Below are 26,317 nucleotides of genomic sequence, written 5' to 3' on the forward strand. Positions count from 1 at the left end.
AACAAGTCCCACTTCAACATGCAGCATCTGCAATTCTCAGTAGTTGTGTGAATTTTGAAGGTAACTGTTTGCACCAGAAGTTTTCAAGGTTTTTATAGCAAAGGAGGTAGATAAACATACACGTGACGATTTTCTGTTTCTTATTAATTTTATTTATGTTTGAATGAGTGTAGCACATATCTGTGTGCTGTTGGTGAACAAGTGTGTCTTTCTCACCTCATCCTTGTTTAGTGTGACTGGCAGATTATCAGGAGGAGCATAGAGAGGAGCAGACTTCCTGAAGCAGATGTCACATTGTATTTCTTTACCAATCAGTAATCAGGTCTGTCTTGTCTTTTGTTACCTGTCCTTCCTGGTGCTCATGCCAACCCTTGCTTTCCTGGTTTACAGAAACCAGTTCCCACTTGTGCTCCACTGCCTCACTCTTTGGCTCTCTGGAGAAAACCCCTCAAGCTTTCTTCTGTGAATCGCATGGCTCCTCAGACCGTTCTCCTAATCACAGCTGCTGGGATCCTTCTGCAGCTTATCACTAACTCACCTATCATCCAAAGTTCTCCACTCCTTTGACTCCTGGAAGAAAGAAAAACAGAGACAACATTAGAAACTACACTGGTATTCCATGGATTTTCTCATCTCCTCTTGAATCTCTTCCCTAAACAGCAACATTAAAAACTCTTCTGCAACTTAACTGTTCATCATCCCACTTCCATTCCTGCAAAATAATAATAACCTGCCTCTCCTCCTCAATGCCAACCCTGAACCTTGCGGAAAATTCAGAAGATTCATTATTCTCTACACTGTCTTCAGTAAACCTCTCAACCTTTCATTTTGTTTCTGTAATTGTTGCCTGCACAGCAGTCCAATCTATAACGGACATGACAATTAGCTGCTTTAAGCTCTGGGTGACAATAACACAAAAATGAAAAGAATGAGATGAACTAGGTATGTAGAGGAAAACGGGCTAATAAAAATGTGTTAAAATCTCAAAGATAAAAGTTTGAAGTAAAGATGGCAGCAGCTAATAGGGAAAATATCCTAAGTTCGGACATCAGTAAGGCATTTTATCCACAAAACACCAACTCAATGGATGTTTTCTCTGTTTTGGACCATTTTCTTTAAACTTGAGAGATGGCTATAAGGGAAAATCCCACAGGATCAACAGTTTCTGAAACATGCAGACCAGCCCTTTTAGCCCCAACAATGAATTAATAATCACTTAACAATTAACAGTCACTTAAATCTTCCTACTTGCCCATTCTCATACTTGCTTTGAACTTCAGCAAGTTATCTTCAACATGAACGCTGTCTAGAGGCAGACCTGGACAACATAACTTTATATCAGATTATAAAATTGCCATACTACACCACATATTGATTTAAAAAAGTATGAGTGTATATAATAAATATTGTTTACTTCAATTATATAAGACAGCAATTTTTAAGGTTAGCCCACATCACTTTTCCAGATGTGATTAAATTGATTATTTTCATCAACATTATTGCAAAGGAAATAACTTTTTACATTTTACACATAGAACAGGTGATGGTAACTGAGAATGGCGGTAACAACTTTCAATGTGTCCATAAAAGTCAACAAATGTTCTCTTGTAAAACCCTTTACTCAAAAAGGGTTCTGCTTCTGATGATTTTTACATGTTTCAACAGGAAAGATATTACTTTATGCTTGTTTCTATAAAGAGCAAGATTATTGGCTTGGAAAGACCAACAAATCCTTCAAGGAGCTGCTATGTTTGGTAGGGTGTTTTTTCAGAGTCTTACTCTAAGTTATCATTGTTGGATTTCTCTCTCCCTTATTGTGATATGGGAGACGAGGAGAAAAGGGGAGTTTTGTGTATAAACAGTGAAGGAGACAGAAGGAGAGAGGGAGTAAAAGCCACACAAACTACAAATTCTACTCGTGTAACCTCTCAGCCTGCAAAAGGAAGTTAAGAGCTTCTCTGGGATTCTTTGCCTGGAGCTCTGGTAATCATTTAATGTTGCTTGATGTCTTTTAGGTACTTATCATCCTACTCCTGATCATTTCGGGAATAAACGGCCAATCAGATAAACAGTGGATCCCTGCAGAGCTCGGGGCTGAGATGGCAGCCAGCTTCATGGTGCGGCTTTACAGCTCAGCAACTCCCATTTCCTAGTGTGATACAGCTGTGCTTAATGAGAGAGCCCCACATTTAAACAGCCCTCCTGATGAAGATGCCTCTCCACCTCGCTCCTGTTTATCTCCAACTCGGTCGTTAGCTGGGATGGCTTTGCTAATGATGAGTAGTTTACAATATGTCGCTCCAGCATAATCGGCCTCCTGTCATCATCCCGTGACAGAAAGCAACCCACCCAGTTGCAGCCTGTAGCTCTTTTATTCCCGGTCCATCTGAAAGGCAGCAGATTGAGAGAGTCTCACAGTGATTAAAAGGGGCACGCAGACATGCTTTACTGAAAAAGATCAGAAGATGAGTGCATCAAATAACATGCCATTTGATGGAAGGTAGAGTGATAATCAGTTTGATCCACCTTTACTATCACAATGATATTATAGAAATTGAAATGTTGTTATTACTGTCTATAATGCCCTACAAAAATATGTTTACCCCTAAACTTTTTTATACTTTTTGTTGCTGTCATGTTTTATGTGATAGACCAGTGCAAAGCTGTACATAATTGTGAAGTAAAACAGAAGGATTCAGAATTTTCCAAATTTCTAAAAAGATAAATCTGCAAAGTGAGGTCTTGATCAGATTTACACAACTAAGGATGGACATTTTTACCCTTTCTCTGTGGAAATTAGCATCTATAAACAGTCATTTCTAAGTAATTAACATTAATATTTAGCACTGGCTGTAATTTTTGAGTTGTTGCTCTCTAGAAATCTTGATGATCTCATGTACATCAAATATAACCCTGGAAGGCAAGGGTTGAGAGGCACCTCACACTATCACTATGATATCACAGAGAAAATTGAGATTTCTAACACTAGTATCATAAGTTTTCCGTAATAGCAGATGTGACTGCTGTTAGTTCTACTTGTGAGTACATGAGTGAAATGAGGTAAAGCGCCCAAAACACATTAAAAGTAATAGAGCTTAAAGGTGTAATGAAAGAGGGGAATTGTGAAACACGGAGGTGGAGTTGGGAGAAATGTGAGCGGGGGGGAAAAAAAAGAGATATGGTTATTTAATTTATATGAGAAGTGGGAGAGAGTGGCAGTGATACATGGGTTTGTTAGTCAATTGATAAAGCAGAGGAAATTTCTAAAAAACATTCATCACCGCGAGATATGGCCACCATATATCACCTATTTGCAAACAACGTGGGCTAATATTTATTCCTGGGAGGGACAGAATGACCCTCTATCTCTCACTCTCTAATACACACTCACACACACACACACACACAAATCATTCCACCATAACCTAATTATGCGTAGAGAATAGAGCTTAATTGCAAAAAATAAAATTCCCTCCCAAAAGAACAACAAAGAATCCATGTTAGTCTATATTGAAAAAATGACTGCTTTTGTGCTACTGTTGTTTAGCTGTTCTCCCTTTAAACGTGGACGCATATTTCCCTTTATACAATCTGTGAGAGCGGCAGTAATATGGTGTCTGGCAGAGGAGGCCTAGATAAACAAAGTGAAGATGAATCTGGTGCCGCTGCGTGGATAGTTGAATGTATTCATCGTGGCCTATATGTCTGGATGAGAGTGTTTGTGGATATGCATCATGCATATAATCTAAAAAGAGCACACCCTTGTAATAAACATCCTGTGTGTAATATATTGGATGTTGAATGCTCCTGATACATTGCTGCAGGTGGAATCTTTCATCTCCCCGTCTGCTGCTGTGTGCGGGAGACTTTTAAATTGTCGGGCAGAAATTGAATTATTTAATCCTGTGAGATTGATCATTAGTTAAAACAACCAATAAACTCCTGCTTTTCATCACCACCCCTCCAATACTCCCTTAAGACACAAAGCCCAACACAGATGGAGGGCGAGAGAGAAAGTTCACGTTTCATTCACAAAAATGTGCATCAACAAACAAACAAACAAACAAACAAATGTGTAAATGAACATGGCTGCTGTGCGGGTATGGGTGTTGGTTGTGTGTGTGTGTGTTTTGTGTGTGTGCCGGGGATGTATTGGGGCCGTCTTTGTTGAGACTCATAGCCCAGATGGATGACTTGTACAGGGGATTGTATTTATTTTGCGGCGAGGCGACATCGGGAGATTTGTTATTCCCTGGCGTTGCCGAGTTTTTCACATTGCTCCACATCCCTGGGACCATATTTCATCCCCACACCCCCAGTCCCCAAACAGATTTATTTACAGGCTCTCTTCCTGTTCATATAAACCCCCTTCCAGCTCAGGAATACATGCAGTTTCACACAAACACACACATACACACACACACACACACACACAGTACTCTCATGCGTATAAACAGAGATGCTCAAACACTGAGAAACCACAGATATAAAAGGTATACACGCACGGTGCATACGACCAAATGCACATGCATTTATTTTCACCGCTGCGCTGAACTACTCTCATTTTTTGTGCTTCCAATGAGGCTGTTCAAGTGTTTTCTGTTTAACTAGCCCATTTAACTTTACAGTCCTGTCTTGATGGGACTCCAATCGCTCTTGCTTTTACTAAAGACAAAAGACAACAAGGAAAGAAATAAGCTAGAGGGAAAGAATTGGTCCCTTCTCATTTTTGTAAATATATGGAGTCATAAGTGCAAAAACAATTTGGCTGATATGGCCTTTGATAAATGCACCTACTTTAGATGACTTGTTCGCTTTGGGGCGAGCAACTCAAGTAAAACATACACTGCTTAACCTCACCATCCACTTTATTGGGTACATGTTGTGATAACAGGGGTACACCAGGGTGGGACCCCTGTTTTCCTTCAGAGCTGCCTTAGATTATTTTGTCGTAGATTTAGTATGTTTTTCTTTTAGATTTTTGTCCATGTTAACATGACTTCATCATACAGTTTCTGTTGTCCGAAGCACATCCATTATGTGAAGCTCCCCTTTCCACATCCCAATGGTGCTGTATTGAGAACTGATAACTGTGAAGACCACCAGAGCACAGCGAACTCAATGCCATGTTCAAGAAACCACCTAGAGTTTATTTAGTCTTCCGGAAATGATGCTTTATCCCAGAATGTCACCATCAGAACATGAGACATGTTGATGTCTCCATTCAGATGGACAGGCTTAGAAAGGCTTTGGTGTTCAAATTATTCTCAATTGGCAATAAAGGGTACCACAGTCTGCCAGGAAAATATCCCCCATATTATTACTACAAGGCAGGACGGAAACCTTCCTTGTAGTAATAATTTGGAAGCTTTCATGTTATTTACATCAAATTCTTTCCCTACTATCTGAATATTGCAGATGACGTCAAGACACATTGGATAATTTATTATTTTTTTATGTGCAAATTTTAGTAACTGCTTTTAACTGATAGGAGTGGCATATAACTTGGTCTTCTTCTGTTGTAGCTCGTCTGCATCAAGCTTTGGCATGTTGTGCATTCAGAGATGCCGTTCTGCATACCTTGGATTGAGTTATACCAACAACCATGCCTCATTAAAGTTCACTAAAAACCCTTTTCTCTGCATTCTAATAATTCATCTGAACTTCAGCAATTTGTTTTCACCATGTCTAGATGCCTAATTGAATTGATTGCATGTGATTGGTTGATTTGCTATTTGTGCGAACAAGCAAATAAACAGGTGTACATAATAAAGTGGTGAGTCTGTTTATTTCCTCTGTCCATTCTTCCCCTGACATGTCTGCCAACCTTAACTAACAGGCTCTTGACACCTGTCCATTTAAACAGCCATCAAAACACAGGGGATAAACTGGACTGTGGCAATCCAACATGGAGACACAAAAGACATAACTACACAACTATTACACATATTTTTAAACACATATGATTAATTAATTTTAATTCAGTTTAATCCATTTCAATTCAGTTAAGTTTAATAGATTTCAATTTTGATTAAATTGAATTAATGTCAACTCATTTCTGTTGATCTCATTTTCATTATCCACTCTTATACAGTGGATAATGATGCGCTCTTATTCTTGTTCTGGGGTTTGTTTTAAATTATCACACCAAAATACTTAAATTATTTCACTTCCTAAATAGTAAAAAAAATCACCTGAGATTCATATGATGGTTATACTTGTAAATTCAGTAGTTGTTTTAACAGATTAATAAGGCACCTTCAGGTATATCTGGCACTAAATTAACCAGATATGTGGAGATCTGATGCTTTTTTGGGCTAATTTCTTTTGATATTCCCTTGATGTCTCACAAGAAAAAAAAGTGTGTTTGATGTGTTGCCTTAAAATACATCGACAGGTGTGTCTCCATTTAACCCAATTGTTCTGAAATCAGAAGTTTATAAAGCCCTGATGTTTTCACCTGCGCTTTTCCACAAGTTTCAACACTTGCAGATTGCATGTTTTCTTTCTCAAAAGTAAAATGTATTCAAAGCGAAACTATCTCTCCCAACTCCACCCCCCTTCAAGTGAACCTGGAGGTTCAGGATCCTAATAAAGAGTGGAGGATGTAGTGAAATGCCAGGCGTTCTGCTTAAAAAATGAATAACCCAAAGGAAACATGTATGGGAGTGTGTGTGCGTCTGCACAGGAAGGTGGAGGATGTGTTAGGGGTTTCTTGGCCCTGGGTCTCTCCCTATCCGTGTGAGTAATGATTCAGACTGCCAGCGTGGTGTTGTTGTCCCATCTATAACCATTTACACAGAGCCGCACATACAAACAAACACACACACGCAGAACATTAATCAGGCAGGAAACAGGGCAGGTGGATGGACACAGCGGCTGGCAGGGTTCATCCATCCAGTCTTAAAACAGACATGCTGTAAACACACTGGGAGTGTAAGGCAGCCTCACTGATAGTACTGCAGAAAAATATATAATTTTATTTTTTTTAAAAGAACACACAATGCCTTTCCCAGCAGAACATGTCCTTTATTATAAATTTACAATCACAATAAAATCTGCATTATTCATCAAGAACAATCAAAGAACAATTTATTTCACTCTGAAAGTGTTTATGTTTTGAGTTATATTAGACAGGTGCATGTTTGTGTTCTTTACTGTAGTCTGAATCCTTGCATTAGCTGCAGCTGCCCTTAGCAGTTCAACAGAAACCTTGTTTTTGATACTATACGTGACTAAATGTGCTGAAACATTCTCTTTATGATATGTTGTGGCCATTTATGATATATTTTTTGGATTGTATTTTCTAACAATTTAGTTTTCTTCTTTTGGGTAGTTGGAATATATTTAAGTTAGTTTAGAACCAAAATTTGTAATTAATTTTTAGATTTGAAATGTTTAGATTACGTTGTTAATTGTTAGACCCTCCCATTAATTTAAGTAATTAAGAACACACCGGGTGCTTGGTGGAGATGTATCGTTTGGTAAATGTCTGGTGTGGACGGGAGGTTTTGGTAAATGATTTTTTGACCACTTTTAGAACTTCAAACGGCAAATTTAGATTATTTTTCGTTTTCAACAAGTTGTAAGACATTTTTTAGTCTTTATTTTGTCTATATTTTTTTTTAAAAAAATAAATCCCATATTTTTGCAAACCAATGAAGTAAGAAGTGCGTACAAATCAAACCACCTGTTACCACCCACGGCCTATATTGGAATTTTGGTTTTTTGGAACATGGAAGGCCGCGACATTTAAGTCAAAAAATCATTTTTTGAACAAGCTTGGAAAGTTTGGAGATCGACAAAGCTTGGAAGATTGGATGATCGCACTTATGAGGCTGAAACTTCACGGAATGGACTTGGAGAAGACGCACAAAGTTCGTGAGTAAATGCGATACTTTGATGGAAAGAGCAGAGACGCTAAACTGTAAAGAAAAAAGTTTGTTTTGGACAATTTTCTTTTGGATTTGGAGTAACGAAATTTGTGTTGAAAATGGATGAACAAGATGAAGGATTTCAAAAGGAAAGAGAACTCTTTAATTTAATTAAAAGGCGCAGAGCCAAACTCGGCGTGCTGACAAGAAAAAGAAATGACATTCATGCTTTAATTGATGCTGGAGAATCAAAATCCTCCATAGACGAGCATATGAAAACTTTTAATAATTATTTAGCGGAGTTTATGGACTTGCAATCTTCAGTTCAAAGACTGCTGAGCGATGAGGAAAAAGAAACCGATCATGGTGATTGGTACGAACCAAAGCTGATCAGTTTTAAAGAGTTCTTGGATGACATTGAAACTTGGATGGATGAAGATCCTGATGCACAGAAGAGCCAAGTGTGTTCAGCGTTTGATGTTGAAACCAAGGCGGCATCTCATGACCATAACGTTGATCCAGATGACAGCGTCTCACAGATTGCGCAGCAAATCGACAAAGATTCTGAAAGGCTATCTGGGTCCGCAGCTAAACCAGTCAGCAAAGTGCCCAGTATAGTGAGTAAAGCTTCAAGTGCGCGCAGTAAGAGTTCCCATGCAGCTTCAATGGCGCTGATGGAAGCCGAGGTGGAAAGAGCCGCTCTGAAAGCGGAGGTGGATGCGCTGCAAGAAAAACATGCGCTCGAGTTGGAAGAACTTCAGTTAAAAGCAAGAAAAGAAGCATTGGCTTTGAGAACCAAACTGGCGAAGGCGGATGCAAAGAGGAAAATCTACAACTCTACGCAAGATCAGAAAAGTCATGTTTCCAGCGCTGGTGACGCAAACCAGGATGCATCAGTTTCTGCCACATCTACGGAGTTCATACCCGCTGCTACAGCTCAAAAGGCTCCAAGAACACAGAAACGATTGTCTACTCTTGCCCCTTTGCCAATGCCCCAAGAGACACCTAATAATAAAACATTAAAAGTGAAATCAAAAAGGGGAAGCCTAAGACAAATATCTTCTCAGGTTGATGTTCATAGTAGTGCTTTAACAGAGATTATGAAGAAGCAGAATGAAATCACTGAGATGCTTGTGAAACAGCAAAGAATGTCACTCCTGCCATCTGTAGAAATCCCTGTTTTTAGTGGAGATCCTTTGCATTTTAGGTCCTTTCTTAAGGCATTTGAGCAAGGAATAGAAGCTAAGACGGATAACATGCAGGACAGGCTTTATTACTTAGAACAGTTTACCACAGGTCAGCCTAAAGCTTTAGTGAGAAGTTGTATGCATATGAGTCCACAAACTGCTTATTTGGAAGCAAAAGGACAGCTTGAGTGGAACTTTGGTAACAGAGCAAAAATAACATCTGCATTTATAGACAAAGCTGTAAGTTGGTCAGTTTTAAAGTCTGATGATGCTGCAGCTTTAAGAGCTTATACATTCTTTTTAAGAAGTTGTTTCAACACCATGGATGAAGCTGGGTTTATCGATGAGCTTGAAAACTCAACCAACATGAGAATTCTTGTTTCAAAGTTGCCTTTTAGACTTCGTGACAATTGGCGACTGATTGTGGTTGACATAGCAGAAAAGTATAACCGTAGAGCAAAGTTTAAAGATCTTCTTGATTTTCTGGAAAAACAAACAAAAGCTGCATTAGATCCTGTTTTTGGAGAAGGTCAAACTGCGAAAGAAAAGATGGCTTTAAAACCATCAAAGGTTTCTTTTAAAACTAAAAGTAGCAGTTTTGCCACTTCTGTTGCTGTAGTTTCTAAACAGAACAATGACAAACAGGTCCAGTGTAACCATGAGGTTACAAAGGTAGTTCAAGCTCAATGCTTATTTTGTGATAGAAATCATTGCATAGAAAAATGTGACTCATTTAAGCAGAAAGCCAACAAAGAAAAGGTGACATTCCTTAAAAGTAGAGGTTTATGCTTTGGTTGCTTACAGAAGGGGCATATGAGTAAGAACTGTCCACAACGTCTAACATGCCTCACCTGTAATAAAAGTCACCCTACTGTTCTGCATATTGAACCAACAAAGCCACAGTACCAAGCAGTTAAGGCTGTGGATAAAGAGTCACTAGTCTCAAATGCTCTTGTATCTTTAAATGTTGGTAGTTACACTGGGGCCGGGTCTAATGAGTGTGTTCTGTCAGTCGTCCCAGTAAAAGTAAAGTTGGAAAAGGGAACAAAGATTGTGGAGACTTATGCCTTTCTAGATCCAGGCAGCTCTGCAACATTTTGTACAGAGGCTTTGATGATGCAGTTAAATGCATCTGGAAAAAAAGTGGAAATCATGCTAAAAACCATGGGTCAGGAAAAGCCTGTAAGTAGCTATAGAATATCTGGTTTGGAAGTAGCTGCTTTAAAAGAAAATGAATACTTGAAGTTGCCTGATGTTTATACTCAACAATCCATTCCTGTCACTAAAGAAAACATCCCTAAAGAGGAAGACTTAAGAAAATGGTCTTATCTAAAAGTTGTTGAGTTGACACCAATAGATGCTGGCATTGGGCTGCTCATTGGTGTAAATTCCCCCAAAGCATTGGAACCTTGGAAAATAGTTAACAGTGAAGGTAGTGGGCCTTATGCTGTGCTAACACGCCTTGGTTGGGTTGTTAATGGTCCACTCAGTCAGGGTAGTGAAGAAAATGGACATGTTGTTGGTTCTATGCAGGCGAACCGTATCTCTATAAGAAGTTTGGAAGAAATGCTGGTCAGTCAGTATAACCAGGATTTTGTAGAGCACAAGTGCAATGAGCATACTGAAATGTCTGTAGAAGACAAACAGTTCATGGACATCATGTCAAAGTCAGCGGTGCTTAAAGATGGTCATTATTACCTGAAGTTACCCTTTCGTAATCCTGAAGTAAAAATGCCCAACAACAAACAGGTTGCCCAGCAGAGGGCGCAATATCTGTTAAAACGATTTCAGAAAGATAAGCTATTCTTTGACGAGTACAAAGAATTTATGCATAATGTTGATGTGGAAGGGCATTCAGAAATCATACCACAAGATCAAATGGAACATGAAGAAGGAAAGGTGTGGTACATACCTCATCATGGGGTCTACCACCCCCGTAAGAAAACACTGCGTGTTGTCTATGATTGTGCTGCAATGTATGCTGGAACATCATTGAACAAAGAGCTGTTACAGGGACCAGACTTGACTAGCACCTTATTAGGAGTGCTCCTTCGTTTTCGGCAAGGTCCAATTGCCCTTATGACAGACATTAAAGGCATGTTCCACCAAGTCAGAGTTGCTCAGGAACATGTAAATTACCTACGTTTTCTCTGGTGGCCCCATGGTGACATCACAAAAGAGCTTGTTGAGCATAGAATGTTGGTCCATATTTTTGGTGCAGTCTCTTCCCCTAGTTGTGCCACATATGCACTTTTAAAGACTGCTGATGACAACCAACATCTGTACCCAGAAGAGGTTATTAATACAATCAGACACAGCTTCTATGTAGATGACTGTCTCAGGTCTGTCCAGACTGTTGATCAGGCCATTTCTCTTTATCAACAACTCACTGAGGTGTGTGCCAAGGGGGGATTTAGGCTCAATAAATGGGTGTGTAGTGAGCGCTCTGTCCTCTCTCAGATCCCTGAGGAAAACAGAGCAACAGGTGTAAGGATGCTAGATCTTAGCCGGGAACAGCTTCCCACTGAAAGAGCCTTGGGGGTGCAATGGGACGTTGAACAGGATGTTTTCACCTTTAGCATTGTAAACAAGCACAAACCACTAACAAGACGTGGTATTTTGTCCATCGTCAGCTCTATTTACGACCCTTTGGGTTTCTTAGCTCCAGTTATTCTCACTGCTAAACAGATTCTTCAACATTTATGTAAACTGAAGTTTGGCTGGGATGAGACAATTCCACTAGAAATAGCACAAGTTTGGGACAAGTGGGTCAAAGATTTAGTTCTTCTTGACAACTTAAGTATCAGAAGATGCATCACACCCAAAGGATTTGGGGAAATAAGAAGTGCACAACTGCATCACTTTAGTGATGCCAGTGAAACTGGGTTTGGTGCTGTGTCTTATCTTAGGCTATCTAATAGTAAACAGGAAGTGTGTGTTTCCTTTGTTATTGGTAAAGCAAGGGTAGCACCAGTAAAACAAATTACTATACCACAACTTGAACTTGCTGCTGCAGTTTTAGCTGTGCGACTCGACAAGATGCTGTCAGTTCAACTTGGACTCAATATGAGTGAATCAGTCTTTTGGTCTGACAGTACAACCGTCCTGCAGTACATTGCAAACACAACGACACGGTTCAAAACATATGTAGCTAATAGAGTGTCCATTATTCGTGATCTTACAAAGGTCACTCAGTGGAGATACATCAGCTCAAAGTTGAATCCAGCTGACCAAGCCTCTCGAGGCATGAAGATTGGTTCTTTTTTAAAGTCTTCCACCTGGATCAGTGGGCCGGAATTTCTCACAAAACCTGAGATCCAATGGCCAGCAGTGGTTAAACAAATACCTGTCCATTTGGAAGCTGATCCAGAGGTTAAAGAGCAGGTCTTGACATGTGCAGCTGTGCTGGAAGAAGTGTGTCCCACCACCAAGCTGCTAATGTACTTTTCCAGTTGGACAAAGCTAAAAAGATGTGTAGCATGGATCCTGAAACTAAAAGAAATGCTACGAACAAAGAAATTGCTAACTGCACACTGTGGAAATCAAATGTGTGACAAGCAGGACAATAAAACGGATGCTCAGCTCACAACTGATGATCTGTTCAAGGCTGAGGAAGCCATAGTGAGCTTTGTGCAGAGAAAACATTTTGGTACTGAAATGGCTGCCCTGAGCTCTGGTGCAGTGAAAAAGTCAAGTCATCTGTACAAGCTTGATCCTGTTGTTACTGATGGTGTGTTGAGAGTGGGCGGCAGACTGAGCAAAGCAGCATTACCTGAAAAAACAAAACATCCTGCAATATTGCCCAAAGAAAGCCATGTTTCAAAGCTCATTCTTCAACACATCCATGAAAAAGTTGGACACAGAGGAAGAAATCACATGCTTTCTACCCTTCGGCGACAGTACTGGATCCCTCATGCTAATTCAGCAGCCAGAAAGATCATCAGAAACTGTATGGTGTGTCAAAAACAACGACAAAAGCCAGGTGAGCAAAAAATGTCAGATCTTCCTATTGACAGAATCTCAACTGATCTTCCACCATTTACGTATGTTGGTGCTGATTACTTTGGACCAATAGAAGTGAAGAGAGGGAGAACTATTGTTAAAAGATATGGAGTTCTCTTCACATGCCTAACCTGTCGTGCAGTTCACCTTGAGGTGGCACATTCTCTCGACACAGATTCCTGCATAAACGCCATCAGGAGATTCATCTGCCGCAGAGGACAAGTCAAGGAAATCCGGTCGGACAACGGAACCAACTTTGTCAGCTCAAATCGTGAGTTGAAGCAAGCCATGTTGGAGCTAAAGCAAAGCAACATCCAAAAATGCTTAGCACAAGATGGCATAAAGTGGACTTTCAACCCTCCTTATGGAGCCCATCATGGTGGTGTATGGGAGCGCCTGGTGCAGGAAATAAAGAGAGTACTGTGCTCCATCACAAACCAGCAAGTACTAGACGATGAAGGCTTGCACACAGTTTTATGTGAGGTGGAGGCTATATTAAATGATCGCCCGATTACACCTTCTTCTGAAGATCCCAATGATTTAGAGGCTCTTACTCCAAATCATTTGCTCCAGTTAAAAGGTAAGCCTGTGCTGCCGCCAGGTTTGTTCAAAAAGGAGGACCTGTACATACGGAGACGTTGGAAACAAGCCCAATACATTGTGGATCTGTTCTGGAAACGGTGGGTGAAAGAATATCTCCCCATGTTGCAAGAACGACGGAAATGGAACAAGACTCGCAGGAACTTTGCCATTGATGATGTGGTGCTAATTGTTGACGAGGCTGCTCCAAGAAATTCTTGGCCTATTGGACGCATCACAGAAACCATGGCCGATGCATGTGGATTGGTACGACGTGTTCGGGTCAAGACGAGAACAAATGAGCTGGAAAAGCCGATTAACAAGATATGTCTCCTGCTGGAGGCTGTGTAGAGACAACAGCAAACGTTTGTCTCCAACTGAGCTAAGTTCTAGAACCTCTGGCTCTACATTTACACTGATACTCATTTACTGACATGCTGAACATCTCATTCTGCTACATACACTTTTTTATACACACACAGACCATACACATGGACAAGAGAAGAACATGGAAGTCATGGAACACTGACTGTTTTTGCTTTATTTATTTTTTCACTAAGAAGACATATGGACTGCAAAAATTGCTTTATTTTTTATTAAGAAGACATATGGACTGCAAAAAAAAAAAAAGTGTATCATGGACTGTTGCATAAGTTTGTTTAAATAATTTTTGTAAATAGAAAGATATTGAAGAGCTAATTCTGCTAATGTTGATATAAATTTTGCATTGGTTATTGGCCACTTATGTAGCTATTAGACATAATTCTTGTACATGAATTAGGGGCCGGGATGTTGTGGCCATTTATGATATATTTTTTGGATTGTATTTTCTAACAATTTAGTTTTCTTCTTTTGGGTAGTTGGAATATATTTAAGTTAGTTTAGAACCAAAATTTGTAATTAATTTTTAGATTTGAAATGTTTAGATTACGTTGTTAATTGTTAGACCCTCCCATTAATTTAAGTAATTAAGAACACACCGGGTGCTTGGTGGAGATGTATCGTTTGGTAAATGTCTGGTGTGGACGGGAGGTTTTGGTAAATGATTTTTTGACCACTTTTAGAACTTCAAACGGCAAATTTAGATTATTTTTCGTTTTCAACAAGTTGTAAGACATTTTTTAGTCTTTATTTTGTCTATATTTTTTTTTTAAGAAATAAATCCCATATTTTTGCAAACCAATGAAGTAAGAAGTGCGTACAAATCAAACCACCTGTTACCACCCACGGCCTATATTGGAATTTTGGTTTTTTGGAACATGGAAGGCCGCGACATGATATATTAAGATCCAGAATCAGAAAGTGCTCCTAAACATAAAGTGATCTGCAAAAGTATTGTCCCTTTTAACGTTTTGATATTTTATCACAGTACAAAGACAAAGTCAAAGTTTAATGCATGTTTTTATCAGGATTGACTCACTGTAGCGAACCTCTGTGAGGAAAAAGCCAAAAGAAAAAGTGATTTGAAAAGTGAACGAAACATGTTTTTCAAAATCTTTCATAAATTAAATATGAAAAGTGTAGCATTGTTTTTAGCCTGTTAACTTTATGTGTGAGTCCTTTTAGCTGCTCCCTTATTCAGGGGTCACTACAGCAAGTCATTACAACTTGCAGACAGACTTGGCAGACTTTTTTACAGGAGGCAAAAATTGATACAGCTCTCCCGTATCAAAGATGTGGACCAGAGCTACAATGGAAGGGAAGACCTAAATTCAGTTGAGGAATGGCAAAAATCTGAGTCTGTAAATATAACAAAGCTAGTAGAGTCATATGTGGTTCTACAAATTATTCACTCAGTGAGAAAAAAATACAAATTCAGGCCTAATTTTCCAATTTTTTAAGTGTAATCAGTTCTGATAAACCTATTCCTTTTCTTTTCACAATAAGGAGCTACTTACAGATAATATATATAAAATATCTAGAACTTTGTGGTTGTACTAGAACAAAATGCAAGTAGGTACATTCACAACAATGTGGAGTTAAGGGAGGGCGTAACCTGAATAAAGTGAAACACATGATTGTATGAGCGCTATGGATGTATGTTTTATTCAAAATCTCCTTGGGTGAAGCTTAAGTCTTTAAAGCCTCAAAATGTCCATCTATGCCCATATTCACAGAGAATCCTAAGTCTAAAAGTAGCTCTAAGTGACGTCACTTTAGGAAAATAATTATAATTTCAAGATTTTTACTCCAGTAAGATAAACGTTATTCACAAATCACCTTAGTCATTAAATGAAAAAAAATGTTAAGAGTAGTGAGGAGAACTTTTAGTGAGGCTAAGAGTGTCATAAGCAGGGAAGATGGCAGAAACAGAGAGAGTTGTTCGGCTGATCCATCACCTAAACAGTGGAGGAAATGAGCAAATAAACTTATTTAGCAATCTTACAACTATTAATATGTAGATCAAATAGACTTCATCCCCATAGGAGGAATTAATTAGTTTCAATGGCCCGACAGGTTAAAGCTGTAGTTCTTGTAACGTAATTTTAATGAGGATAAAAAAAATAATAGGAAAAAAGGGAATAACCATAAATACAATGTGGATAAATTTACAAAGAATATATAACAGAGGAATTTTTATATTATTTACAGAAAATGCTCTTAATAATACCATTTTAGAAGAATTGGAAAAGCTGCAGAAAAATATATACAAAAATACACGCTCTAGGCATGATAAAAGAGGTGAGTATCTTCTGTATTGTACTTGGTAAGACCAGTAGCCTAAATGGTCATCTAGAAGTTGTTGTTTTTTGTGATGCCACCACCTTTCTGGCTTTTAATTTGTACACAGAGTGTTACCCACTTCCTAGGCTGATGCCTAAGGACATATTAATATTAGCTAAGGGCATATTAATATCAAATAGATGAAGTAGTGAAATGACCAATATGGCGAGTGAACATAAAAAGCAAATCAATATGATGGTGACAATTATTTAATTTTGTTATATATATATATATATATATATATATATATATATATATATATATATATATATACAGTATATCAGATATTTCCATTCAGATCATTTAATTTCTCTCCATTGATCACTAGAAGCACATTGGTGTGTGTGTGTGTGTGTTTTTTCCTTTGTACTAGCAACCAATCAAAACTCTTAAAAGATAGCATCACACCTAGCAACAAATTCAACCACACCTCCTTACTAAAATAAACATTTCTGTAATTGCCTTACTCCGAGTCGCTCTCAGCAACTATCTGGATCAATCGTAAGCTAAAACTCCCTGGTAGGAATTTTCAGGTTAAGATAGAAGCTCTCTGAGAGGACTCAGATAATCTTTGTGATTTCGGGCACTGGTCTTTTCTTTGCCTCATTTAGGTGTAGAAAAGGACAGAAAATGTCCTGTGAGTTAAAGCTGGAGTAGAAAGTTTTTAGAATAACGTGGACTTCAACAAGCACACCATAAAGGTCACTCCCCCTTGCTCTCTACTGCGCTATAGCCCTCCCTCCACAGCTCCTACTCCACAGTGGAGCTTGCTGTGCTGCTCCGATATTTACCTGTCTTTGTTTTCTCAGAAGGAGTCACTCCAGAAATTGTCCGCTTTTCTGTAAAGCAGGTTGCTTCTCCACCATTTCTCCACACAGCTGCAGCCCACCGGCAGTCTTGAGCTTTAATGATGGTAGCACTGTGAGGGAGAGGGGTGTGAGCAGTGCAAACAATAGAGTGATTGACACTGCTAACAACCAATCAGAGCCAGTTGCTTCCTGCAACAGCCAGGGAATTTACCGAAATGTTGTCTGTGAAGCACAACTCTTTAGCTTTCTGGACATTTTGTTGGACATTTTCAGATGGCACGAACTGTTGCATCGTTATGGTGATTGAAAGTAGCCTGGCCAGACTGACTTTACGCTGTATACACTGCATATCACTCTGGAAAGGAGCTGGTAGAGCCCGATTTCAAAGGCGGGACTAACAGGGTCAGCATCAACAGGTTAGAACCAATCAGATAACTACGGATGTGACGCAAGAAACTCCAAGCTCAGTTTTTGTCATTTGTAGTCCGTGAATCATGTCATGCCATCAAACAAACTCTGCAGTGAATGATTTTTTTTGCCACTTTTGTCTAACAAAATCTGAGTGAACATGGCCTTCTCACTTGTACTTTCGTCATTTTCCAAGGCACCAAACAACAAAGATCTCCAGACGTATCTTGACTGTTATGGTTACAGAAAACATTGATGGATTATGGGTAATTCTGCCGCTGACGCTGAGAGTGACGTATTGTAAATTCCCACCTTCCGTGCTGTGATTGGTCCAGAGAGAATGGTGCCTTACCAGGCTCCATACTTTGACTTACACAGGGCATAAGTTAGTCTGGCTGGCCAGGCTAGATTAAGTGTGAATGTGTCTCTAATGATACATACACATTAAATGGTTTTAGGCCTGGCTAGATAACACAAATGGATAGAATTAACCTCCTGCTTTGCTACTTATATTTAAATCCGTACATAATATAAACTGACATCATTTTATATGTAATTATAAAACCTCAGCCTTGTGACTGCAGAAGGCAGTATATTCATTTCATCTAGTTTTGAAACTGGCAAAAGTCAGGAAAAAGAGGGAAAACAGAAAACAAAGGGCAACCGGGGCCCATTGAATGAATTAATTAGTTTTTGTGCCTAAACTTTTGAACCTCCCACTTACATTGGTATGAATACTTTTGCACAACACTGCGAGCTTCATCATAGTTAATGTGATAAGGTTAATGGTTCTGAGGCCTCTGTGTATAAATATCCTATTCTAAACATTAAAGGGTTGAGGGACAGTTAAGCATGTTGAAAAACTTTCATTTGTGACAGCATGATTTGTTTTACAAAATTAAAAAGTTATTACACAATCAGTTTTCCAATCACTAATTGAAAAAAAAATATCTCATCTATGAAAGGGATAAAAATGCAATGTCTCTGAGCTCTGGCGCAAGTATTGCAACACTGAAACACACTTTCCTATTATTTTAAGTCCTTCTTACAGGTTTTCATAAAAGGAAAATTCTTCAAATAAAATTACATAAAGGGCAATCGACCACAGAGTAAAGCAGTTCATAATAATATTCCACCAGAAAGTCTAAATCAATGTAATTGCCATTTACTCAAACCATAGATTTGTATTTCATGTCCATTCATCCATCGTCGATACCTGCTTATCCGAGCAGCGTTGTGGGCGGGGCTGGTGCCTGTCTCCAGCAGTCATTAGGCGAGAGGCAGGGTACACTCTGGACTGGTCGCCAGTGTATTTCATGCCCATCCCAACAACAGCGCCTAGAACAGACAAAAGAAACAATCACAGCAATAGGAAGCATTTTAAATGCATACAACATTTTATCCCAATGTGAAAGATCTCTTGAAGAAAAACTGCAAACATCCACTGTGCAAAAGCAAAGTATTTCAACTTCGACGTTCTGAACCATTGGCCTGTCTTTGTGCAAACAGTTGAGCCAGTAAATAAAACTACCATTACATTACGTGATGGAAGTAAATGTGCGCCGCTCATAAATAGTGCTTGTCCTGTGGGTTTAAAGTAGGTTGGGGTGTGGTCCAGCGGTCAGGGAAATGGCCAGATGACCTGAGCGCTGCTGAGTCATGTCCCAGGTGAGGGATAGAGCTGCTTCCACTGAGCTCCGGGATGTGCACTTAACCTGCAGTAATTACTGGAAACTACACTGAGAACATGACAACATGGAAGTTGTGGAAGTGGCTCTAGGATTTCAAATTACTCTGAGCCTCTTGAGGGACAGTGCGGGGAAGCCTGCCGGTGCAGTAATGTGGATTGTTGATCTGGTTTCTGAAAGTCCTCCGGATTTTTTATCCTTAAATAAAAATCTGGATATTTATCCTTAAATAAAGGTCCACTTTGGGATAAAATATGACAGGTTAGGTAAACAAAATACCACAGTTGTATGGATAATAACACCCCTCCCCCAACCCCCTCTCCCAAAAAAAAAAAAAACACACAGATGACTACTTAAAACTGATAGGCAATAAAAAAGGAGGAGGAGGAAGCGGGAAATTAGAAGGCAGGGAGAACAGAGGAAACGACAGGTTGGATGAAAAAGAAGAGAAGAGGTAGGGGAAAAGAAAAAAAGGTGGCAAAAGAAAGAGAGAGACAGAGAGAAGGACCCTGTGAATGAAACTCAAATAGCTGCTAAAAATCATTAATCTTGTGGGGATCTGTGTCAGCGAACGGCGGCGACACAAAGAGCTCTCGGAGCAGCAAGGAGAGCAGCTCAGTGACCCGAACCCAATTGGCTGAGAAAGGCCCACCAGGCTTTAATAGACTTTTGCTGATCCTACACTTGTTTGCTGGGAGCCACAATGAGGCGATTGCAGGGGCTGACAGAGGCCTGCAGGCCTGGGGGCTCCCCTCCTGGCCCATGATAAATGACCCGGGGTGGGCAGGGCCAGGGCCAGAGGAGAAGGGTGAGGGAGACGAGAGGCGAGGAGGTCATCAAGAAAGGAGACTGAAACGCAGAGGGAACGAAGGAAAATGAAGGCGAAATAGAAGACTGATTAAAAGATTGTGTGCGAACGTACTGATAAGACAAACTATTTGAATTTAGCCAACAAAACTGGTGTAGCAGTCTGTGTGAATGTTTTGTGGTTCGTAAGTTAACAGCTGAACACTTAAATCAATTTGTTAAATTCTAACCAATAAAATTTTTACCTAACTGTATTGTAAGATTATTTTACATTAATAATTTCACAAGATTCCAGAAAATAAATTGGTCAGGTTGGAACTGTTTCAAATTGACCTAAACTTTGGAAACAACAGGCAGCATTTTCCAATGTATATTTCAACAGTCAGATGGACAACCAAAACATCTGCACAATCAGCAGTTCATAAACTACAGAATAAGAGTGTGCATATACAATGTCTCAATTAACAATCTTCCTTTTTAATATACATTTAATTGTCTAATATCAAATAAACTTCCTTAATAAGGATTTCCTTCCACAGTTGCAGTCGTTAGTGGAAATTTAGTTTTATGGATCCTACTTTCAGGAAATGATCTGGTTTGTCCTCCATACTTAGGGGAAAAACAGAACTGCTTTGAGATGAATGCATGAAATATAACCGAACAAGCAACTATTTGTATCTATTCCATCGACATGGCACATTATGCACATGGCAACACACCTCTTAATTTTGACCTTTTCCTTGCAATAACTCATTGCTGTGGCACCCACTTCAGCTGGCCGGCTGGAATTTATGAGTTGGCCAAAATGAACCCCTAATTTTAAAAAGCAGTCTCTAAATAATAAGCAGCTTTCTCAAAAATAAGGAATGTTTTTTTTTTCTCTGACCTTCTGCTTCTGATTGACTACTCTGTCCCTCATAATTACTTTTCTCCCATCTAGGAGGACTGGCCCTGACCCAGTCCTGGGACCTGATCCACCTTTACTGACTGCAGCTGCAATAATACATTTTTTTTTGGGTGCTACGTCACGCAGTCTATATAAATAATTGAAGCTCTTCACAACTCCATTTTTGTTTTCACGTCTTGTACATATTTTTTAGGCCTTGAATAACTTTTTCTACACATATCCATCAGTTAAGATTCCAAAGTGAACAACCTGCGCGGACTTCCAAAAAGTGCCACAGAGAACAGCCGGTGGCCTGTTGGCTGGCAGCTGCTTGTAAAAGGAGATACCCGATCATAAGATAATCATAAGATCAATGTGGGTTTGGAATTTCTGACAAAAGCCAACCAGGTTCCCTAAAGAAAGGTGAACAACAGCATGTGCTGGACCAAAAGTAAGGCACCTTTCACAATCCTATTGCTGATGGCCCAATACCGAAAGTGGATATGCTGTATTATGCCAGTGATTCTGAAACATTTTTTTTTTTTTGCATCCCCTGTTGGTCGGTCGGTCCCCCCCCCACTCTCTTCTTCTCTCTTCGATAAAAGTGATCTGGAAACTCAGGATTATACCGCATATTTATGGCTTCTGGGAGGCCAATAGCCTTTTGAAAACGTCTGCATGGCTATAGCTTCTGCATGAGCAGCTTTATTCCAGGGTTCACAGCAGACAGTGAGAACAAAGTAACTTCAGTCATAAACATTAATGCGTTGCACGCTTGACAGCAAAGAAGTATCTTCAGATATTGCGCAGAGCCATTTGAAGCCTATTAAATCTCTCTCTTTACTTTTAGCTTAATAACATCCAGGTGCCGTGTGAGCTCTGCTGCGGATGACGCACATTTTCCAGAATATTCATCGAACCCGTCTTTAATGTAACCCACAGATATGGCGTGACAGATTCATGAACAGAAAACGTCCACAAATGGTGACATGTCGCAGGGATTTGGGGGAGAAAATGGAAGAGCTGGGTCAATTTCTTTAAGGAAAACATGAAAACGTGAGTAAATATCAACTCTAATTAGGTTTTCAGTATGTTATAAGTTTCTTTTCGGTTTCAGAAGGCAATAGTTGGCCTAGAGAAACACAGATATAAATTGTGGTTATGACCGAGGATAGGGCCTTTAATTATGTTAAGCCTGCACTCTGATATTTGGTTCTTGTGGCGTCGCCTGCATTCTGTGGCCACACTGTGCCAATTCATAACAAAACCTAATATCATGCACAAGGCTGTGCAGAGAGCCAACTGGAGGGAAGCCAAACTATCATACATATCATTGCAATTTACATTAATGAAATGACCACGGCAAAAGACAGATTTATTGTCCCTTTTCTTCTGGGATTAAGCCAGTACAGTGCACACTGACATTTATTTGTTGTTATATTTACTACATGCCAATCAGGGACATCTAATCTAAGAAAAGGGCCTACAATTATGCCCTGGCCTCCCAATCAACTTTATATATTCTCTGTGCCTGCTTGCCATTTCAAGACTAAAATATAAAAAAAATAAAAAATAAAAAAAACACCCGGTTTAGAAGCTGGAGCCAAAACGCATCATGTCACTGAGCACATCAAAATTCCCGCACTAAGTGGGAGCGCCACAAGAGGCGCCCTGCCACAAGAAATAAGACCCATTTGTTCCTCGCAAACAGATGCTCTTACCGGCTGAATGGCGAGAGTGGGACTGATGCAATCCATGCAAAGAAATCCGAGAGTCAACCAAAGGCCTGTGCACAAGAAACACGTCAGAAAGGTGATGATTTAAAGATGATGGATAATGTGCGCCTTTTTACTGGATAAGAAAACGTTTCTTGAAATCTTACCTCTATCACGATTTTACCCTCTCCACCGTCCATGCTGTAGATGTTTACTTTCAACAGAGACTGTGCCTGTTTACGGCGCATCTTAATAATATATGCTTTAACAGATAATCGATCAGCGCGGAGTCTCTTGAAGCAACTCGGTTTGTAAATGGACAATGCAGTGGACTGATGCTCAACCCTGCAACTGTTATTTTTAGAAAAAAAAAAAAGGAAATAGGCGCATAAGGACCTGTTAACGCTTTTCAAAGAACTATCGTTAAATTCCTGTTGGCTATGTTGCGATTGCATTGGATCACGGAACTGGTAAAAAAAAAAAGCATTTATATAGGCGTAACTATAAAATTATTTATCTATAAATAATTAAATTATCAGAAAGTAATGCGGGAAAAAGTCATCCATTTACAATAAAACCAGCTGCAACCTACAGGATAAAATAAAACTATAGAGTTGGAGAAACACTTGAATCATAACTTTTTTCAGCTTAAAACACACACGTATTATTGAAAGAGTTCACTGTGCTTCGGTAGAGGGCTTTCTGCTCCGCGCATCCCTCCACTCCCTCCTGCGTCAAAGCGCATCAAAGCTCCGCTCCTAAAGCAGCGACGCTCCATCTCCATCACCATCTCTCATCCTCCCTTCTAACGGGCCTCTCAGAGCGGCTACCATCCAACGCCGTTTTGCTCTCCAACATTTCCAGGAACATTCAGGAGGAATACAGCCGAGTATCACTCCGGGGGAAAAAATAATAATATAGGAGAAAGGAAAAAAAAACCTTCCAAGTATTGCCTCCACCTAAAAAAAAAAGTTAATTTAAAAATGTCCTTGTTAGAATATCCTTACAGAAAGTTTGAATTTAGATCCCTGAGATGCGTGCGCGCACGCTTGGATAAGTCCCGAAATAGCGGAAAAATGCTTCATATATGATGGCCAAACGTCTCCGTCCTATATTAGACCGGTTCAGACAGGCGGATCGAGGGCCTCCTGCGTGACTCCAGCGGGGCCCATTGTAGGTGTGAGCTGTGGGGAGCTCCGCAGCCTCTCCAGCCTCCGTGAGTCAACTGTTAAATGTAACATTTTAAAGGTGGATTTTATTTCTGTTATTCATTCCTAAAATCCGTAGGATGAGACTCTCATTAGAGGGCCGAATAAGCAAACATCAACACTTTTTTTCGCTGTCCATAAGCACACGGATCACTTAATAGATCATTAACCACCGATATGCTGCTGACATGGACGCTTTTTTTACATCTCGTCTCTCCATTACAACTTGTGATTACCAGGAGTGGGGGGGGAGAGAGCCGCCGGTAGGCCTGCCTGGGTCTATTAGACGGGGGGACTCGGGTTATATCGACGAGCATTATGACCTAATGAGGCTGCCGCTGGGTCGGCCTCGCAGGGAGAAGGTTTTCAGGCTCGCAGCTCGACTCGGAAGGCACGGCACGGCACAACTCGCTGCGCTCTGGGCGCTTCTCAGGTTGGAGCTGCAAGCTGAAGCTCGCCTGCAGGTGGAGGGGAATTAGCAGAGGAACATTGGGGGATGCTTTTTTTATATATATACTGCAATAAGGAAAGAAAGAGAGAAAAATGTGGACTTGAGCCTGGCGATGATGACATCGATACTCTGTTAGTGAAATATTACAACAAGTGACTGTTAATGTTCCGAGGAATATAACTCAGGATGGTTTAGAATTACTTCCTATTAAAAGCTAAAAAAATATTGTTGAAACAGACTATTTAAACATTTTATTATTCATGATATTATTAATATTATTGTTAATATTTTTATTACGACTTTACAATTAAACTATTACACTTGAACAAACACCTTTTTAATTTTTAATATAGAGCTTTTTTTTCCCTATTTTTATCGTTGAGTTCTGCTGTTTTTAATTAGATTCAGATCAGTCTTGCCTCAAACAACAGCAGCCCAAAACTTTATCGGGGTGACCGTGGAATCCTGCGCGCACGCAGAGCTCCATTGCTTCAGAGTGATTAAGAATTTAGGCTGAACAAATGAGTCTCCATTATCGGCTCTTATCTTTGGCAGCGTCTTCCTGCGCCCTGGCTGATCAATAACCCCTGATCGCGGTCGTGCTCAGCCGTGAATATGGTCTGGAAACGAAATTATAATCCTATTGATCCTTTAAATTGGCTCATTTACTGACACTTTCTCCCTTTCTTTGGCAAGGAAGCCAGACGTGTGCTCACATCTTGACGTTTTTTTTTTTTTTACTTCTTAACTAAACGGTATTTTTTAATCAAACCGTAAAAATGTAGAAATACTTTTTAAATAAAACCTCTGGTGTTGGCCAAGCAACCTGTTAAACAGTAAAAGTGACGTGGAAAAACATATATTTGATTGAGTTTCAACAGACGGAGATGAATTGTTAGCAGTGTTAAAGGCAGGATGTGACCTTTAAAGGGAGGAATTAGCGCGGAGATAAAAAGGAAAAAAAAAATCAGAGCGCAAAAAAATTAGAGATCTCCATCCTCAGCAGCATCTTCCCAAGCAGCTTCGTCTGTCCTGGTGATGTCCACGCAGGGGCAGCCTTGAGCCTGTTTCCTTTGCTTTTAGTTTGATTCATCCCCCGTGTGAAAAACACAGGCCAAGCCGAAGAGCATTTTGAAGCAATACCACGCATTGTGGGGAAGAATCTAAAAAAAAAAAAAAAAAGCGGTTCAACAAATATATTTGACGATAATGGCCATGTGGTTTTAGAAAGTTGGTTTGGAGAATCATTCAGAAACAAGATCATGTACTCTCAAGTATATCCGTATGTTGTTTTATTAGAGAGGAAAATGTTTCCTAAAGCATTGTTTCCAGAACTGTAATTGTCAAAGAGAAAAGCGTGTGTGCGTGCGTGCGTCCGTGCGCGCGCGTCAAAAGATGCGTCTTTAGCCTGTTTGAGGGGGAGCTTGGTCTGGATTTGGCATTGAAGTTTCTTAATGTGTTTCGCACACTTCATGATCTTTGTTAGTGAGAAAGCAAACTTCCGACTTGTTGCGATGCTGAGAGGACTGCGTGTGCACACAATTCTAAACGTTTCGATATGCACGCACGCCGAGACGTGGTTGAGGCAAATGTCTCATCTGTTTCTTTAGCAGTTATCAGTGACACAAGGACAACTGCGGCGGTTTCTCTCATGAGATTGGAAAAAAAAAACACAGTCCATTTTACGTGGACGTTTGGTTATGTGGTGCTGCAGTGTTCAGTCAGCGTTTTAACCGAAGCCTTTAACGTGCCTGGCACGAATCTGACTAAGATCTTAAACAGTGAAGAAGAGTAGACTCCATAAAGTGAAGGCATGTCTCTCTTCCTCTGTCCTCCCCACCTTCTGCTTTTAGGGAAGTCGGTCAGCTGACTCTGGCTGTCAAGCCCGAACTGAGCGCCTTCTCCGCCACCTCTCTTTCTCTATCTCGCTCTTTCCTGGGTTTGGCCCCCACCCCACCTTATTTTTCATCCTCTGCTTC

At 39.9% G+C, this 26,317-nt stretch overlaps 1 protein-coding gene and 1 long non-coding RNA gene across 3 annotated transcripts; one reads left to right on the top strand and one right to left on the bottom strand.

Moving 5' to 3' along the window:
- Window positions 1–12,756: 12,756 nt before the first annotated feature.
- On the top strand, window positions 12,757–14,379 carry LOC118561046. Its single transcript, XM_036132791.1, has 2 exons — window positions 12,757–13,043; window positions 13,239–14,379. The coding sequence occupies exons 1-2, from the start codon at window positions 12,938–12,940 to the stop codon at window positions 13,991–13,993; spliced, it is 861 nt and encodes a 286-aa protein (XP_035988684.1). The 5' UTR covers window positions 12,757–12,937; the 3' UTR covers window positions 13,994–14,379.
- A 2,412-nt stretch (window positions 14,380–16,791) lies between these two features.
- Window positions 16,792–23,969, bottom strand: LOC110368522. 2 transcript variants are annotated; one of them, XR_004929743.1, is made up of 5 exons: window positions 23,341–23,969; window positions 22,847–23,030; window positions 22,686–22,750; window positions 18,800–18,921; window positions 16,792–17,285 (listed from the first exon to the last, which is right to left on the bottom strand). It is a non-coding gene; the product is annotated as an uncharacterized LOC110368522 (long non-coding RNA). The 2 variants fall into 2 exon arrangements; XR_002428154.2 differs by lacking the exon at window positions 23,341–23,969 and having other exon boundaries at window positions 22,847–23,156.
- Between the last annotated feature and the right edge of the window lie 2,348 nt (window positions 23,970–26,317).

The sequence above is a fragment of the Fundulus heteroclitus genome, unplaced genomic scaffold (assembly GCF_011125445.2).
Source record: "Fundulus heteroclitus isolate FHET01 unplaced genomic scaffold, MU-UCD_Fhet_4.1 scaffold_54, whole genome shotgun sequence".
NCBI lineage: Eukaryota > Metazoa > Chordata > Actinopteri > Cyprinodontiformes > Fundulidae > Fundulus > Fundulus heteroclitus.

Excerpts from the sequence above, each read along its gene's own strand:
- LOC118561046 (XM_036132791.1), top strand. The coding sequence starts at position 12,938 with ATGCTTTCTACCCTTCGGCGACAGTACTGGATCCCTCATGCTAATTCA. Across the intron at positions 13,044-13,238 it reads AAAACAACGACAAAAGCCAG|ATTCCTGCATAAACGCCATC; the intron begins GTGAGCAAAAAA and ends CTCTCGACACAG.